General features: G+C 55.7%; 1 protein-coding gene across 6 annotated transcripts in view; it reads right to left on the bottom strand.

Moving 5' to 3' along the window:
- Positions 1 to 16,662, bottom strand: part of CHD5 (chromodomain helicase DNA binding protein 5) — a 32,608-nt gene that overhangs the window by 1,076 nt on the left and 14,870 nt on the right. For 3 of the 6 annotated variants that reach the window (XM_064470657.1, XM_064470658.1, XM_064470662.1), the window contains 30 exons: positions 15,493 to 15,624; positions 14,177 to 14,285; positions 13,681 to 13,872; positions 13,395 to 13,595; positions 12,869 to 13,006; positions 12,174 to 12,295; positions 11,418 to 11,591; positions 10,546 to 10,687; positions 10,207 to 10,338; positions 9,605 to 9,722; positions 8,963 to 9,087; positions 7,877 to 8,108; positions 7,657 to 7,782; positions 7,349 to 7,521; positions 6,451 to 6,625; positions 5,860 to 5,952; positions 5,286 to 5,374; positions 4,958 to 5,091; positions 4,433 to 4,577; positions 4,087 to 4,246; positions 3,843 to 3,922; positions 3,592 to 3,721; positions 2,915 to 2,998; positions 2,409 to 2,546; positions 2,032 to 2,140; positions 1,706 to 1,838; positions 965 to 1,160; positions 462 to 625; positions 255 to 369; positions 83 to 133 (listed from right to left, as the gene is read on the bottom strand). In XM_064470657.1, coding sequence (XP_064326727.1) covers positions 126 to 133; positions 255 to 369; positions 462 to 625; positions 965 to 1,160; positions 1,706 to 1,838; positions 2,032 to 2,140; positions 2,409 to 2,546; positions 2,915 to 2,998; positions 3,592 to 3,721; positions 3,843 to 3,922; positions 4,087 to 4,246; positions 4,433 to 4,577; positions 4,958 to 5,091; positions 5,286 to 5,374; positions 5,860 to 5,952; positions 6,451 to 6,625; positions 7,349 to 7,521; positions 7,657 to 7,782; positions 7,877 to 8,108; positions 8,963 to 9,087; positions 9,605 to 9,722; positions 10,207 to 10,338; positions 10,546 to 10,687; positions 11,418 to 11,591; positions 12,174 to 12,295; positions 12,869 to 13,006; positions 13,395 to 13,595; positions 13,681 to 13,872; positions 14,177 to 14,285; positions 15,493 to 15,624 — 4,069 coding nt within the window. In that variant the 3' untranslated portion in view covers positions 83 to 125. Of the gene's footprint in view, positions 1 to 82; positions 134 to 254; positions 370 to 461; positions 626 to 964; positions 1,161 to 1,683; positions 1,839 to 2,031; positions 2,141 to 2,408; positions 2,600 to 2,914; positions 2,999 to 3,591; positions 3,722 to 3,842; positions 3,923 to 4,086; positions 4,247 to 4,432; positions 4,578 to 4,957; positions 5,092 to 5,285; positions 5,375 to 5,859; positions 5,953 to 6,450; positions 6,626 to 7,348; positions 7,522 to 7,656; positions 7,783 to 7,876; positions 8,109 to 8,962; positions 9,088 to 9,604; positions 9,723 to 10,206; positions 10,339 to 10,545; positions 10,688 to 11,417; positions 11,592 to 12,173; positions 12,296 to 12,868; positions 13,007 to 13,394; positions 13,596 to 13,680; positions 13,873 to 14,176; positions 14,286 to 15,492; positions 15,625 to 16,662 lie in introns of those variants that run through there. The other 3 variants (XM_064470659.1, XR_010375889.1, XM_064470660.1) reach the window with 3 other exon arrangements.

The following is a 16,662-nucleotide window of genomic DNA, read 5'->3' as shown; positions in this document are numbered from 1 at the left end:
CCCCAACCCCACGCGCATCTGCACATGTGTTCCCACAAAGCCCCCACGAACGAACTGCGGAGAGCAGCGAGCACAGCCTTACCTCAGCTGGAAATGGGAGCTGCGGAGGAAAATCATGGGAAAGGCTAAATATCTGTAATGAGAGAGAGGAAACACCTCGCTTGCCTGCCGTCCTTCAGCAATGCTCCTGGCCCACTCAAATCCACCCCTTGAATTTCTCTGCCTGGGAGCATCTGCTCGAAGGCCCAACCTACCAGTCACGTATGGTCCCAGAGGCATCTGACTGTAGTTGACAACCCCACCCGGCCCAGGACCTCGGAAATTTGGCCCAAAGTTGTTGTTGTAGATCTGGGAGGAGCCGAAGGAGCCCTGGGGAAGTAAAGAGGAAAAAGAGCGGCTGACCTGCAGCCCCAGCCCCACTGCCGCCCCCGGCGAGGGGCTCCATCCCCATCCCCGCTTACCTGCTGGACGGCAGGGTCCCCCCCACGGGTGGCCAGGCGGCTGAGGATGCTCCGCTCGGACATCTGCAGCCGGGCAGCCACGGGCGGGATGCGGGACAGCATGGACGGCAGGCGTGTCACATCGGCCTTCATGTCGCTCAGCAGCTCCTCGAGCTGGTTCAGCACTGCGAGCAGAGCGAGGCAGCGCTCAGGCTGGGGGGACGCCCACCAGAGCCCCAGCAGAGGTGGGAGGACCCCCAGTGTCCCACCCTTGGGGACTGGCAAGCTCCAGCAGCCAGGAGCCGAGGACAAAGAGCACTGCGGACCCCCGCCACTGCTGGCTGCAGCCGTGGCGTGCCATTTTCTGGTGCCCTCACTGGCAAAGACAGCTGGGGAGGAGCAGACAGCTCCTGGCTGAGGGAACTCGAGACAATCTCCCAGCTGGATCTCTCCCCACGGGCAGGGCAGCAAACCCTTCCCGGCCCCCTAGGGCAGGCTCCCACCCTGCCTCTGCCAGCACACACCCTTGTGCAGGACGGCGTTCGCAGGCTTGTTCCCAGCTAGGGACTCTTTGGAGAGATGCTGGTGGCTCTCGGCAAGGCACTCCACTTCAGCCAGACGGGCGTTCAATGCCATGGCCGGGTGACTGGGGTCTTGGGTCATGTTGAGGTACGCAGCCCTCCGCAGCTGCTCCTCGATCACCAGGGCCTGCTCCAGCAACTGGGAGGTACATGAGGGGAAGGATTCAGGACCAGATCCCGCACTGGCGTAAACTAGTACTGCTCTGCAGGCTCCAGCTGCCCACGCGGTTTGTGCCAGCTGAGGCTCTGCCCTGCCATGCACCCCACTGGCCTCACCCCCAAAAGCTCCTGGGGGAACAGGCTTAGCCCTTATGTTTTCTCATCCCAAATGCGGACCCGTTCAGACGCTGAGCGTCCCAGAAAGGGATGTGGGCAGGATTTCCACAGCATCACACGCATCAGGAGCGGGCAGAGCACCAGCCCAGCCCATTCGCAGAGAGGAGCCCAGGGCAGCCAGCCCAGTCCAGTCCCGTGCACTGTGCTACAGAGCCTGGAAGCTCCCCGGGATCAAGCCTGGGCTGCTGAGTGCCTGCTCTCCTCTGGTGACCACGAGCCCCTCGCAAAGCACGCGACCGCTCCCTGCTGTGCTCCCAGAAGGTGCTGGCGGGCTCCCCCCCAGCTTTGGGGCACCACTCTGGTCCCCCCTGCCAGTAAGGACTCACCAGCCCTGGACCTGCAACTCGCCTTGAACCGCCGGGCAAGGAACTTGTTCTTCATCTCAAGATAGTTCCCCTTGTGTACCTCCGACTTGAACGGCTCGTTCAGGATCACGTAGCGCGGGTCATTCTGGATGTCCTGCCAGCGGGCGTAGCCGTGACTGGTGCGGAGGGAGCGTCAAGGGAAGAACCGGCACATCGACAGCATGCCCACCGCCCCACAGCATCACCAGACCCCCTCCCTGCTCGTCTCCCCACTGTCACCCCAGCTCCCAGGCCCCGTGGAGGCCTCCCTCGCCTTGTCACCTCCCCACCACCCAACGGCGGGAGGCACACTCTCAAGTCAAAGGGTACGTGACAATTCCGGCCAACAGCCAGTAGTCGTGTCGGCGGTGCCAGATGTCGTAGATCTTGCCGGAGGAGACAGCAGCCCTTTCCTCGTTCTGCCACAGCGTGTGCAGCTCTGCAGAAGCAGAAGCGAGACAGCCCGGTCAGGCAGCGGGGCTGCCAGGGACATGGCACAGCGCATCAGGCAGGGCGAGCGATGACAATTCCCGGGCAGCCACGGGCACAGCGCAAAACCAGGACACCCTACTGCGAGGCGTATGTCCTCACCGTGCGTACCCACCCCGTCTGCAGCCTTTTTACACACTTCACTTTTCTTGCACAGGTTCAGAGCTTCTGCACAGAAGCTCTGCAGGAGCAGCCGATGCCTCGTCTCTTGCTCTTACCTGTAAAGCCACCGTCAGCAATGTTGAACATGAATCGGAAGTTCATGTTTCTGTCATCCTTCTTTCCATCCTCCTCTTCCTCTTTGTCACCATTTTGCTGAGCCTCACCTTGCTCCTTCTGCTCCGCCTTGGAATCCTCTGCTTGGCAAACACAAGAAGTTGATGCTGCCTAACCGTACTCTGCCAAAAGACTGACCGGTGTCATCCTTGCACCATCAGCTGCCAGAGGAACTTCTCGCTACAGCCACTGTTGGAAAAGCCACCAGCCCGCTCCCTGCTCCACAGCAGCTGACCATCTGCCTCTTCTGGCAGGTCCTAACTGCTTGCCCAGCAAGCACAGGCAGTGCCCACCATAACGGGGTCTTGTTCCTGCTCATGGCTCCCGAGCATCACCAGAGGACAAGCGCCAACGGCTGTCATCGCCATCACCCTGCAGACACCCTCCCTCGCCTCTGTGCCAGGCACCTTCACACCACTTCTCGCCCCAAAGCCTCCTCGTGCCTCACCTGGTTTGACTTCTTTGTCATCCCCTTTCCCCGGGCTACTGTTCAACTCCGGCTTCTCCAAAGGCTTCTCTTGAATCGCCTCATCTGCAGAACGCAACAGGACTATGAGAAAAGCTTGATGTGCAAAACACTTTTCAGGGAAAAACAACTTATTGTCTGGATAGACCTTCCCTTCTAGAGTAAAGCGTTTGTATCGTATGTATGTTCGAAATGTTTGAAAAACTTCTAACAGAATATTCTTCTGCGTTTTATCAAGAAAACATATTTAGTTTTCCCTCTTCCTTGAGACATCTGGAGGAACATATTGCTAGGAACAGAAAATGCCCCCCAAAACAAGCCCTTCTCATAATGTACGACCTGGAATTTTTGGTTTCTCTTCAGGAACTGCTACAGGACCGTGTGACATTCAGGTTTCCCACTGTGACATGGAGCAGAGGAAGACCCAAGCAAGGTAAAAGTGCAGGAGCCTCCCAGCAGAGGGAAAGGCCGCCCGTCAGGAGTGCCAGCGCATCCGAGGCTGTTAGGGTACACACCCTGGGCTCCACGCAACTTCAGCTGCAGAACTTCTCCAGCACAGATCATGTCGCTGCTGTGTGCCACAGCCCCAAGAGGTCCCAGCCAGGGCTGAGAGGGGAGCCCGTGCACAGGGATCGCGTTCATCTGTGCCACAGACTCACCTTTCACCAGAGGCTCAGGAGAAGGCTCAGCCCTTTCACTCTCCTCTTGCTTCTCTTCCCCCAGTTTCTCTTTGCTGTCGCAGCTTTCTGGGTGCTCTTCGCTTTCCACCTTCTCGGCACTCGCAGGCACCTTAATGTGAAGTGCCACTCCAGATCAGCCCAGCCTTGCCCCTTCCTTGGGGAGCACCCTGCGTCTCCGGGCAGGCCTTGAGAAGGCTTCCCAGAGGAGATGCTGGAAGAAGCCACCCTACCTGGCTCTCAGACACCTTCCTGGACTTCTGCTCTACTTGGTCCTTTTCCTCCTGGAACCCAAGTTGCACTTCTGTCTTGTCTGTAGCAACGGCAAAGCAAGGAAGCTATTGAACGGGGCCCCAGAGGGCCGCGCACACCGCCAGGGTAGGCAGGCACCTGCAAGACCTTCTGGTGTCTTGGCCCATCTCCCTTCCCAAGCCAGACCAAAGCCTCGATCCCCCGGAAGCCTGTAGGCACACCTACCTGCAGGGGCCACAGGTGCCGTGTGCATGTGGGCTGGGCTGGCCGGGACGGGAGTGTTGGGATCTGAAGACACAATCTCGCTGGACTTCTTGCTCTCCGGGCCCTCGAGAATCAGATCTGGGGTGCTGTACTTGCCATTGACATGCTCAAACTCCTGTACCTGGGGCAGATACACACCGTCAAGTCAAACACAGCAGAGACATTTCCAGCCCGGTCAAAAACAGATGTGCCCTGAGCCTGGGAGATTCAGTAGGGGATCCCTGGCACGAGGCATTCAGCAGCCAACGAAACCCATGAGGTCCCAGAACATACCTGAAATGGCACATTTAAAATTTTACTCACCCACCTTCTTCCTTACTAGCGACATGACTCCTATGCGAGTCAGCACGTGCTGCCGTGACAGCCCTTCCCGGGGAACGCCATCCGCAAAGGTCTCGGCACCATCTGCCCCGGGTTCACACAAATGCCTCATGAAGAGAGAGACGTATGCCCTGTGGAGGGAAGGCCAGACCTCGGTGCTTAGCCAAGCACCCACGCCGTCTGCTTCCACCCATGGGCAAGGGCAGAGTCCTGTGCCCAGGCTAAGACTTAGCCTATCTTAAAGAGAACGACAGCAGCCCCCTGAAATGAAACAGGCGTTGTCCCCCCAAAAAGAAACCTCGGTGGGGGTGTGCAGGCACTTGGGCTCCTGCTGCCCAGCCGGCTTTATCACAGCACAGCCTCTGCCTTGCCCTGGGGAGCACGGACAGAAACGGTGACGTGGCAAGACAGCAGGGTGATCAGAGCTTGTCCTGAACATGAGCTAAGCGCTCACCAACATCGACCAGAGCCCAGGACAGACGTCGCCCTGCCTGCCCGGGACCCCCCATACCTGAACTCCTTCTCACTCTTCCCTCGCAGATCCCGGACCAGCCAGTGAGAGTTGAAGGCGTCCTGGGGCGGCATGCCCCAGCGCATGATAGCATTCAGGAAAGCCTTGCGCTGGCGGGCATTGAAGCCGAGAACCTGCAGGGAGCGGAGGCGTTGCTGGGATCACAATGCGGCCTCGGAAACGTGCGGCATCTCAGAGCCTGGCAGCCTTTACAGGCTGGACCAGGACTAACATGCTGGCGACTCGGCACGGAGGAGCCCAGCCCGCCAGCCCAAGGCAGCCCTGGCACAACTGCATCAGATGTGCTCTGGCTGAGGCTGACACTCACCTCGATATTCCCCCCAACTCTTGCTAGCAAAGGAGGGAGAGGTTTGTCCCGGTCACTCTTCAGCTGTCTCCGGGATTGTCTTCTGCCACCTAGGGTCAAGCACCCCAGTGACGGATGGGCCCCAGGCAGTGAGGAAGGACGAGAAGATGGGAAGAACACCACAAAGTGCTCACCCACCCCAAGCTTCCTGCACTCCCTCCCGATGGGACCAGAACTCGAGCAGAGCAGCAGCCCAGGCTGCAGAGTCCCTTCCACCCATCCCGCTGGCCTCCCCAAGCCAGGGCACTCTTCTGCCCTTACCAGGCAAGGAGGTACCACACCTGTTCCTCCTGCAGTCCCCATCTTTCCACCGTGAGGACCAGAGCAAGGTCCTGCAGCAGCCAGTGAGGGAAACAGCCAGTTGCCATCCCTGCCCTGGGAATCTCTTCACCTGGCAGGCCAGCGGGGACACCTTCCCCTGATCGGAGGCCCAGAAGCATGCCAGTCCCTCCAACCCAGATATTTCTGCCACACCTGAGTGCCAGGGGCTTCCCGCAGAGCAAAATCCCGTGGAGTATCAAACACATTAACTCACTCTGACCTTCTGGCCTCTCTTCAAAGTCTTCGTCTTCGTCCTCAGAGCCAATGGAGTACTCCGACTGGTTGTCAGAGAGCTCGTCCTGCCACTCTGCAGACCGCAAGGGAGGCCAGGTTAGAAGAGTGCCCGAGCGGTGGGACCCTGCCCAGGAGGGACACGCAGGACAGGCGAGAGTCTGCCTGCAGCTGCAACGGGCATCCACTGCCAGGCAGCGAGAGAGGAACAACACAATACGACAAGCAGGAAATCACATTCTCAGATTTTCCAAAATTTGTATTCTTCTACACAGGAAAAACCCAATTTGAAATGTTTTGCCCACAGACATATTTTTCCTAAATTCTTCTGGGAAAAGCAGAGTTTACAGACCAAAAAAATTAAAAGAAAATATCTTTGAAGAATTTTTATCCTGGAAAGTTTAGGAATGTGGGAAACAGAGCTATGCAGGATACCAAACTGCAGAGGAACACCCAGCACACCATGCTACAGCCAGTACGTCCCTCAGGGAACCTTTTTGTGCAGCGTTCAGGGCCAGCCCACAGGGCCTGTTGCCCACCCTAAGCCCGGCCAGGAGCCGGGCAGCTGCCGTACCTTGGTCCTCCTGCGAGGCATCGTTGTAGTTGACTTGCTTGCGGATTCTCTTCCCTTTCCCCAAGTTCCTGGCCAGATCTTCCTGCTGCTGCTCGTAGTGGTGCCGCAGCAGCTTCTCCCAGTAGTCGGGGTCCACATTCTCCTCCTGCTTGATGATCTCACGTTCCACCTCTTCCTGCAAAGCAAGAGACAAGAGGCTTGAGATTGGGCAGCCACAGACCTGCCCGCATCGCCCCACTGCCTGTCCTCTAACGGCCCTCCAGGGAAAAAGAGAGGGAGACCACCGAGTCGCTGGCTGGAATTTGGCTCCTGGGTCTTTGCCCAGACGTACCGACCTCAGTGCAAGGCTGTCAAAGGGCTGAGAAAAACACCCACCCAGAAGGAGCGCCTCCAAACACTGCCATCCATCCTGCCCTGCAACGCCCACGCTCACATCGAGGGAAAAACTATAGATCTGCAGAGACCGCCCAGGACAGCAGCCTACTATTGGCTTCATCAACAGATGAAGGAAGTCCGTCAGTCAGCGACCAGGAAAACAAATGCTCGGTGCCTGAGCAGCACCATGCCCACTCCCAGTCTGCAGGGGAAGGGCCTTCAGGGCAGAAGAAGGAGCCTACAGATGCTTTGATCAAAATGAGGTCCTGTGACAAGAGGGACAGAGCCCAGCTTGCACCACAAGCTGCACAGGATAAAGACAACTGTACTTCCTCTGCCTGCAGCCGGTCCCATCAGCCCCGAGACCCCCAGGTCCGGAACGATCTATGGCAGCTGTCGACAGAGAGCAGCAAGGCGTCCTGCCCCACACCAAAACACTTGCAAGAACAGGAAAGGGAGGGGGAGAAACACAGAGGGATGTACAAAGAGGTGCAATCATAAGACATGATACTAATCACATTACCACACCATCCTCTTCTCTCACAACATACTGGGCCACTTTAAAGGAGCTGAGATACTCGTTCATGTTCTGCAGCTCCGTGTCATCAGTCGCATCCTGGTTTCGGTCCAGAAGCTTAGAGATGGCAGCATCATCGTAGTGGATCACACTGCTGTCATCCACGTCCTTGTTGTCACCTGGAGGGCAAAGCGAGGGGAATGGAGGCACAAATCACCATGCTGGAGACAGCCCGCTCTCAGAGCCAGGTGAGCTCAGGTTGGGTGCAGGGCGGGGGAGGAGGACAGGATGCCCCAACAAGGGGGGCTACTCACCAGGTGGGGTGCCACCATGCTTTTTTTTCATGCCGGGAGTCACTGCACCCCCTTTGGTTGACAGTGTGTCAGAGAAAGGGGTGACAGCATCCGGCATGCCGATCCGCTGTCCCTGAGACACCATGCCTGCGGGCATAAGAAGAGGAGAAAGAATGAGCCCCAGTAGCTCAGACAGGGGCCCACCTCACCTAGAGAATCCCCAGAGCCCTCCTGACCTCACCTTCCACATCATCCTTGAAGAGCTCTTCTGTCCCAAACTTGAGGATGTCATCCAGCTCTTGCTTGGTCATGGAGCCCGACTTGGAGCCAAGCCCCGGGCGGACCACCAGGTGGGTGAGCATCATCTTCCTTTTGGCCACCTGGGTGATGCGCTCTTCCACAGAGGCTCTGGTCACAAAGCGGTAGATCATCACCTTCTTGTTCTGCCCGATGCGGTGAGCTCTGCTGAACGCCTGCGGGCAGAGAACGAAGCTGTTGAGGGCAGCACCATGCCATGCCAGCCAAGGGGTCAGAGTTTCTCCCTCCTCCAGGGTGCACAGAGGCACCGCAAGGGCAAGGCTGAATTCAGCATTCAGGCTGTTACGGGGCGGTGGAGCGAGAGGGGCTCCTCAGAGCCAACCTGAATGCGCTGGCCCCCTCCACTGACTGTAGGCAAGCCAGCTTCCCCCCATAGGCCCCTAAGTGAAGGGTCTGAAGGCAGGCAGTGAGGACACGTTGCCCCTAGGAAGTGTCCGGCTGCAGATTCACCAGGCCTGCATTGCTCCTTCACCACCCTGCACCAGCACATCCTCTTGCCAAGGACCCAGGGGAAGGAAATGCCGGCACAAACAGATGGCAACAACGGAGGTAGCTTTGGAGAGGACCTTCTCCCAGCTGGGGAGCATGGGAGGGATAGGCATTTCTCTTCGCTTTTCCATTACTTTCAGAGGCATTGGCTGTTTGCCCACCCCAGGTGCCATTTCCCACTGGCTGACAGTCCTGAGCTAGGGTCCACCCCGGGCTTTCCGTGGAAGCTCCCAAAAAAGGAGGGGACACCTGGCTGTGAACAAGCAGCGGAAGGAAGTAAGAAGCCTGAGGAAGAGAGCTGGTTGTACATGCCAGGTCTCTCCTATGCTGCAGACAGGCCAGGGCGAGGCTGGTGGAGGCAGGAAGGGGGCTCCTGTGCAGAAATGCACCCCATAAATCCTGCAGAAAGAGTCGGCAGCTCTCAAGAGAAGAGACTGACTTCCCTGTGCAGGGTGTGCAAAGAGAGGGCAGAGCCAGAGAGGTACTTACTATACAGGAAGAAAAAGGAAAAGTCAGAAACCTGGATGTCATTGTGGGGATTCCAGTCAGAATCATAAATAATGACTGTGTCGGCCGTAGCAAGGTTTATGCCCAGACCACCAGCACGGGTAGAGAGGAGAAAGCAGAACTGCTGAGCACCAGGAGCTGAGAAAGACAAACCCACAGGTGGCAAACGGTGAGACAGAAAGGAGCGCGGCTTACGCGGAAAGGTACAGTACTGTGCTTTAGGTATAAAACAGCAGGAACCGTCAGCATAAGCCAACAAGCAACCGGCTGGGAAGTTAAAGAGTTAAAACACATCGTTCCCTGGAAACCAATTACTGGAGAAAATGGAGTTCTAGAGCCAAAGGAGAAGCTCTGCTGCCTACTGAGGCCTTGAAGGGGAACGCTGGAGTCCCTCAAACTAAGCAGGCTGCCATTGGCACACGCAGGGTTCATTGTGGGACACAACTCAAGGGCTTAACAACACGGTACAAGCAGCCCTGTGCCTCAGGAAGCTGGCTCTGCCAGCACGGCACAACTGGCACACAGGCAACCCCATGCCGCCTGTCCTGTGGGCAAGCGGGGGCTCTCGGGCACAGCCAGCCAGCCGAGCCCGCTGCTGGCTGCATGCTGCAAATCCACCCCGCGCCCCTCCTCGGCAAGGCAGAAACGTGAGTACCGTTAAACCTGTCTATGGCCTCCTGGCGCAGGCCGCCGGTGATGCCCCCGTCTATCCGCTCGTATTTGTAGCCTTCGTACTCCAGGAAATCCTCCAGCAAGTCCAGCATCTTCGTCATCTGCAGGGCAAGGCGACCCTGGCACAAGTGGCTCTGCACAGCCCAGCTCCCGCCTCCCCATGGGACCTGCCCTGCCCCGGCCGGGCCCGTGCCCGCAGAGCGCACGGTGGCGGTGGTACCGCTAATGCCGGGGTACGGCCAACAGGCAACTGCCAGAGGAGCAACACTCACGTCTCCTCCTCTAGAGGCAGCTTTGCCAGCATGAGGGAATAATTTTTGAACAGCCCTCCCTGAAGGGAAACGCTATTACTATTATCTCCTCTTTATTCATAGATCAAAAGAGGTTTTAAACGTTATAGGGAGTCCCTCAGGAGAGAGCTGGGACACAGTCTCTCCATCATGTCTGCCACAGCTGCCACGCTATCTAGGGGTTAAGCTGTCACCAGCTCTGCCACCTATCTCTATCTGTTCCTAGCACAAAATTCTCATACAGAACAAAAAAAAATCCTTTAAAAATTTATTATTAATCCTTCCCTACACTCACCTGGGAGAAGATCAGAACTCTGTGACCCCCATCCCGTAGCTTCTTCAGCATCTTTTGGAGCAGCATCAGTTTCCCAGATGATTTGACCAAAGAATTCCCATCATAGGATCCATTGGGCAGAACCGGGGCCTCCTGTGAAGGCATCCGACTTAGTCTCTTCGAGGACAACACCCGTTAACTTCACATTCACATGCATTTCAAAGACAAAATCCTTGGATGAAACCACTTGCATGAAAACCACACCATTAACCAAAGGCAGGTCACAGAAACAGCCCCCACTGACAGCGTACACGCAATATTCTGAGAAATGCCTCCAGGATGCAAACACAGTTGACGTACCACCGCCGCCACAGGAAAGAGGTACGGGTGATTACAGCACTTCTTCAGGTCCATCATGATGTTGAGCAGCGAGACCTGGTTCCCACCACCTTTTGAATTCAGGGCTTCAAAATTCCTCGTCAGTATGAACTTGTAGTACTTCCTGCAGGAGCAGGGATGGGACAGACACTCTTGTTAATTCAGCCTCACAGGACAGGGCCGAATTCAGCAGGACAGCACCGAATTAAACCCCACTCGTGTCACTTCAAAAGGGACATCAGCGTTTCTAAAAGAAACGGTTCAGAACCCTCAGCCTGGGGCCAGGTTTATTCGATTGCTCTGGACTCAGGGGCACAGTGGCAAGGAATGCTCCCCACTGCTGGGGGTAAACTGAGCCTTGCCCCACCACACTGGGAGGAAGCACCACACTTCCCTGCAAGTCCCCCAGTCTCAGCAGAAGATGCTGCTGAAGCTGAGCAAGTCAGCCCAAAACAAATGGAGCTGAGCAAGTATCCCCTGGGGCAGCAGTGATGCTCCAGACTGACGCCAGGCAAGCTGGCAGCACAGGCTAGTGCCCCGGCACCGAGAACAAGAGAAGGAGGTTAAGCCTCAGTGTTTACTCTGTGCCCCCCCAGAACTAGCAGAGCCACACTGACAGCCTGCCGTGCATCAGACGCTTCCCGCTGGGCAGCCAGGGCTGCATGGAGCCCAATTTAACCGGGCTGAACGCACTCCCCAGTGAGACACAAAGCACTCCGGCTCTTCCCACAGCAGGCCTGAGGACCGCAGGATGTCTCTGACCTGTCGAACCCCACTGATGCCCTGCCGTGCTGCAGATGAGGTGGGGTGAGGGAAGCCAGCCATCCCAGGGGAGCTGGGCTGGAATTACTCACTTCTGCATCTGGCTCAGTTCCACTCTCACAATCAGCTCCGTCTTGGCCGGCATGTTCTTGAACACATCTGCCTTGAGCCGCCGCAGCATGTGGGGACCCAGCAGATCATGAAGCTTTTTGATCTGGTCCTCCTTGGAGATGTCTGCAAACTCCTCCAGGAACCCCTCCAGGTTACTGTGAAAGCAGCCAGAACCACACTGCGCTGAGCGACCATGGGACATGCGAGAGCAAAGCTATCTGTTTCTTTATGACTCCAAACCAAGGGCAGAGCTCTTGTGATACATGAGGTGGTAACGCTCGCACACCTGTATCTGAGCAGAGCACAAGCCAGACCAAGGAGTCTCACTGATGGCTGAGGGGAAATTTGCACTAAATGCACTAATATGAGCTCTGGATGAGCTCCCCAAAGTACCTCTGTCTCCTCAGAGAGAGGGAAAACAAGGCAGGTTTCAGTTCCTCGCTCACAAACCTGACCAATAGCAAGGCAACAGCTACCCACAGGACCCAAAATGTAACAGTCCATGGGAATAAATCTGGGGTTACATAAAATGTGTGTGTAGCTGCTATGACTAACCACGGGGCGATGCACTTTGCCATGTGCCTGCCGGCACAGACCACTGACACTGGCACAGCAGTGACTGGACCCCAGCACCCCGACACACACAGGAGCTCCAGGAAACTGAAACTTCTGCTGAGCCACCCCGCTGAGTGGTCAGGCTGCTCTCCCTTTTCGGAGGGAGAACTAGTGCAACTTACTTAAACCTCTCAGGAGTCAGGAAATTGAGCAGGTGGAAAAGCTCTTCCAAGTTGTTCTGGAGTGGAGTCCCGGTGAGCAGCAGCTTGTAATCGATCTTGTAGCTATTTAATACTCTGAAGAACTGGGAAAAGAAATGAGATTAGGTGCAAAGAACTCAGAGGAGCCGATTAGTCATCTAGGAACTCTGCAGGTTGCACACACAGACTCAGCAGTGACCTCTCCCCACTACCAGGCACACAGAGCAGACCGCAGCTTGCATGTCCTGCTCTGAGCCGTCCCCATCGAGCACAGGCAGCAATCCTGACTGTCCTTGGGTCACTGCGCCTGCCTCCCCCTGCGCTGGGGATCACATGACAGTCCCAGGGGCCATACACTGCGTTTGGCCTCAGGTAAGGGGGAAAGGAAGGAGAGGGATCAATTCCCTTCCACGACAGCCCATCAAAGGACTGTCAGGCTGCCAGGCAGGCAGCCAGGCTGCCACCTCTTCCGCTGCTGAAGGATTTTTAATGCCAGAGGATGTTAAAAAGAGCAAATACACCGAACCGCAGGTCCCAGGCAGAGCCTGTGCAAGGTGAGGACATCTCTCAGCTCCCAGGGAGGAAAGCACAGAGCAGCACACCACCAGCACTGGGGTGTCATATCTTTGTGGCACCAGCCACACCACAAAAATCACTCACAAATGTCTGTTACCTACTTTGGACTGGTTGTTCTTCAGCCTGTGTGCTTCATCCACCACCAGACAGGCCCACTCTATGGAGCCCAGCACTGCCTGGTCAATAGTGATCAGCTCGTAGGAGGTGAGCAGGACATGGAACTTGATCTGGGCTTCCTTCTGGAGGAGCAGAGGGAGAGAAAAGCCTGGGTAAGAGAGCAGGGAATGGGGTGGCCTCCACCTCTGCTGCTGCTATTGGAGAAAAGGGAGTGCTGCCTGCACTGCACAGCACCAGCAGAGCAAGGCTGAGGCAGGAACCGTTGCCAGCAGCAGATTTACACCCATCTGAACATTAGAACCAAGTAGGGGACTACAGAAACAGAAAAGGGTCTGGCAGAAATCTTTAAAGCTCTTCACAAATCTCCTGCACTGTAAACAGTGGCAGCTTCCCTCTTTGGAAAACATCTGATTAGGGACCTAACCAACCTCTCTCTCCAGGACAAATTCTGCTCTCTCCACTTCTTATTGATGGTTAAAGTACTGGGTAGGGCACAGACTTAGCTCCTACCTTCATCCGGAAGACCTTCTTTCCACTCCGGATGGCGTTGTCTTCAAAAGAAAACTCATTTTCCCGGATGATCGACCGGCTTTCTTTGTCCCCCGTGTAGGTCACAACATAGAAGTCAGGTGCCCACATCTCAAACTCGCGCTCCCAGTTGATGATCGTGGAGAGAGGGGCGCTGACCAGATACGGCCCTTTCGAGTGGCCCTGCGCAGGGAGACAAAGTCCGAGCTGTTCTCCCTGTACTGAGCAGCTCTCAGCCACCTCGGGGACTGCCAGATGCTCCACTCACCTCCTTGTACAGGGAATACAAGAACACAATAGTCTGCACAGTCTTCCCCAGCCCCATCTCGTCGGCCAGGATTGTATCCGTCCCTTGGGCCCAGGAAAACCTCAGCCAGTTTAGCCCTTCCAGCTGGTAAGGATGGAGCGTGCCTCCTGTAGCATCGATGTACCACGGCTGCTTGTCAAACTTCACCGTAGGCTGAAAAGAGAGGGACGCGATGCAAACCAATGAGAACCAACTCCCCCTCCTTTCTCTGTGGCCAAGCACATCCCTTTTTAACCTCGTAAGACCGAACAGCCGCAAAAGAAATGCGGACACAGCCCCCAGCACACCCCAGCCCTCAGGCTCTTCACAGCAAAGCCACCCCGGAGCTTTCAACAACAACAAAAAAAAAAGAAAACAGGAAGGAACTAGAGGAGAAAAACGTAACAGGGTGGGGTGGCCAGAGAGATCTTCCTCTCTCCAGGCTCACACGCCATTGCACTACCCCTGCCATTCTTACATCCACCAGAGGCGTTTCTGGAGGCTTTTCCAGCTTCTCCTCTTTCAGCTTTTTCCCTTTCTTGTTCAGCTTCTTCAGAGGGCGCGTGTCCTCCCCCAGCATCAGCTCCCTGCAACAGCCGCACGCATCAGGAAAAGGCAGGCAGGCCTTCCTCTCCCAGTCCCCAAGCCAAGGGACAGAAACGCCTGTCAGACTCCACTGCCATTTCCCCACAGGACATTTTCTGGGCCAGTTAGTATGGGCACTCTGGGAATGTTAATCTTCCCCTCCCAACAGTCCATGCAACATCATCCAAAATGAAGAACAGCAATTCCAGATTGGTGTGGTTTTCCCCCAAAACAGACAGGCAGCAGCGCCATGGAGCCACCCTGAAATGCAGTGAGACCATGAATATTACGGTAGTATAAATGTAGGGGAAGGGGAACACAGGCTGGAAAACAACAAGTAGGCAGGATTTTCCAGCAGCCCTGAAATGGCATTTCAGGAAGGCCAGCTTTCCAGAAGTGCTCAGCCATTGCTCTCTGAAGAGAGGTCACAGAATCCCAGAACGGCAGGGGTTGGCAGGGCCCTCTGGAGCTCACCCCGTCCCACCCCCTGTGTGAGCAGGCACCCCCAGAGCAGGGGCACAGGGCCGCGTCCAGGCGGGGGGTGAATGTCTCCAGGGAAGGGACCCCACAGCCTCTCTGGGCAGCCTGTGCCCCTGCTCGGGCACCCGCACAGGGAAGGGGTTTGTCCTCATGTTCAGGGGGAGCTTCCCGTGTTCCAGCTTGTGCCCGTGGCCCCTTGGCCTGGCGTTGGGCACCACTGAAAAGAGCCCGTCCCATCCTCCTGACACCCACCCTTCAGGTATTTATAGGTATTGATAAGATCGCCCCTCATCCTTCTCTTCTCCAGGCTGAACAAGCCCAGGTCTCTCAGCCTTTCCTCACAAAGGAGATGCTCCAGCCCCTGATCCCCTTGGCAGCTCTGTGCTGGCCTCTCTCCAGCAGTTCCCTGTCTTTCTTGAACTGGAGGGCCCAGAACTGGATGCAGCACTGCAGACGTGGCCTCACTGGGGCAGAGTGGACAGGGAGGAGAACCTCCCTCGCCCTGCTGGCCACACTCCTTTGAATGTACCCCAGGATACTGCTGGCCTCCTTGGCCACAAGGGCACAGTGCTGGCTCAGGGTCCCTGCCAGCAGTGCCAGTATGTTCAAAACAGGGACATGTACAGGTCCCCGGCCGTCCCAAACGCCTGCGCAGGCTGCCCCAGCTCTGCCTGGCTCTCCCAGGCTGCAGCAGGCTGGCTGCAGTTCCACCACCCCGCTGGATTGTACCTGTGGTTCCAGTAGAGGTTTTTGAGGTTTTCGTAGTACGGGATGTCTATCTCGTCAATCTCCCAGGTGCACTGGTCATACGGCAGGTCTTTCCACTTGATCAGGTAATGGACATCTCCCTTTTTATCAAAGCTGTAAGGCAGGGCACGAAAAGCCTATCAGTGGAATGACACTTTGACCACCAGGAAGCAGCTAGCCATAACCTGCTTCCACAAACCTGGATATTTCATCCTCTGCTTTTACCTACAGACAACGACATCCAAGCAAAGGTAGAAAACACTAAGGGAAGTATAGACACTTTCCAGCAGAAATGCATAGTAATCTGCTGCATGTGTTAAATCATTAAGCTTTAAAGGTTGCTCTTCTGTTCTGCTGAACAACCTTGTTTTCCTGTTTTACCAGGACTGGAGGAATTCCAGCGCTTACCCCTTTCTCCTGCAGCATTCGCTGCTCTATGAATTTTTGCTTATGTTGAAAAATGAGTAAACACACTATGGAGCCTGATTATATGCCTACAGGAAAAATCTCTTGCCTTATTAGTAGACAATGTGAAGCTGGCATGAAAATTAGCCAGGCAGCTTTGTTTATTTTCTGCCAAGCAGCCTTCAAAGGCAAAGTTGCCGCTTGAAGTTTCAAATTGCCACTTGAAACATAGAAATCCAACAAAAAGATGTCTCTAGCCACTCAATGTAAAAAAAAAAGAGATCTGTGCAGCATATTTTATATGCAGGAAATTTCCTCCACAGAAAAGAAACACAAATGTCAAGGCTTCATAAGGGAGTCCAGTACCTGCTCAAACTCCCCCCTTTGGGCACCGTCCCTGTCAGCACCAGGGAGGTAAGCGGGAATAACGCACCTCTCAGGCACGCATAGTACCCAAATCCCTGCTGGTGCCTCACCTCTGACGTGAGGGCAGAGGGGACACGTGGCTCCTGAGAGGAACAAATAACCTACACAGAAACAGGCTGCTCTTCCAAAGTAGTTGAGGTGAGCGGCAGCAGCCACAGGACACCATCGATGGAAGCAAGACCCATCACCGGGTCGCAGCAGAAATTTACCAAATGATTAGGCCGAAACACAGACCCAAACATTAAGTCTGGGAAGTTGAACAGCTCTGTGCATCCGTCTTTGGGGAAATTTACTATCTCTATTTTTAACATGCAACACAGC

The sequence above is a fragment of the Phalacrocorax carbo genome, chromosome 20, assembly GCF_963921805.1.
Source record: "Phalacrocorax carbo chromosome 20, bPhaCar2.1, whole genome shotgun sequence".
NCBI lineage: Eukaryota > Metazoa > Chordata > Aves > Suliformes > Phalacrocoracidae > Phalacrocorax > Phalacrocorax carbo.
The sequence above is the reverse complement of the archived record's forward strand: the minus strand, read 5'-3'. Positions and strand labels throughout refer to the sequence as shown.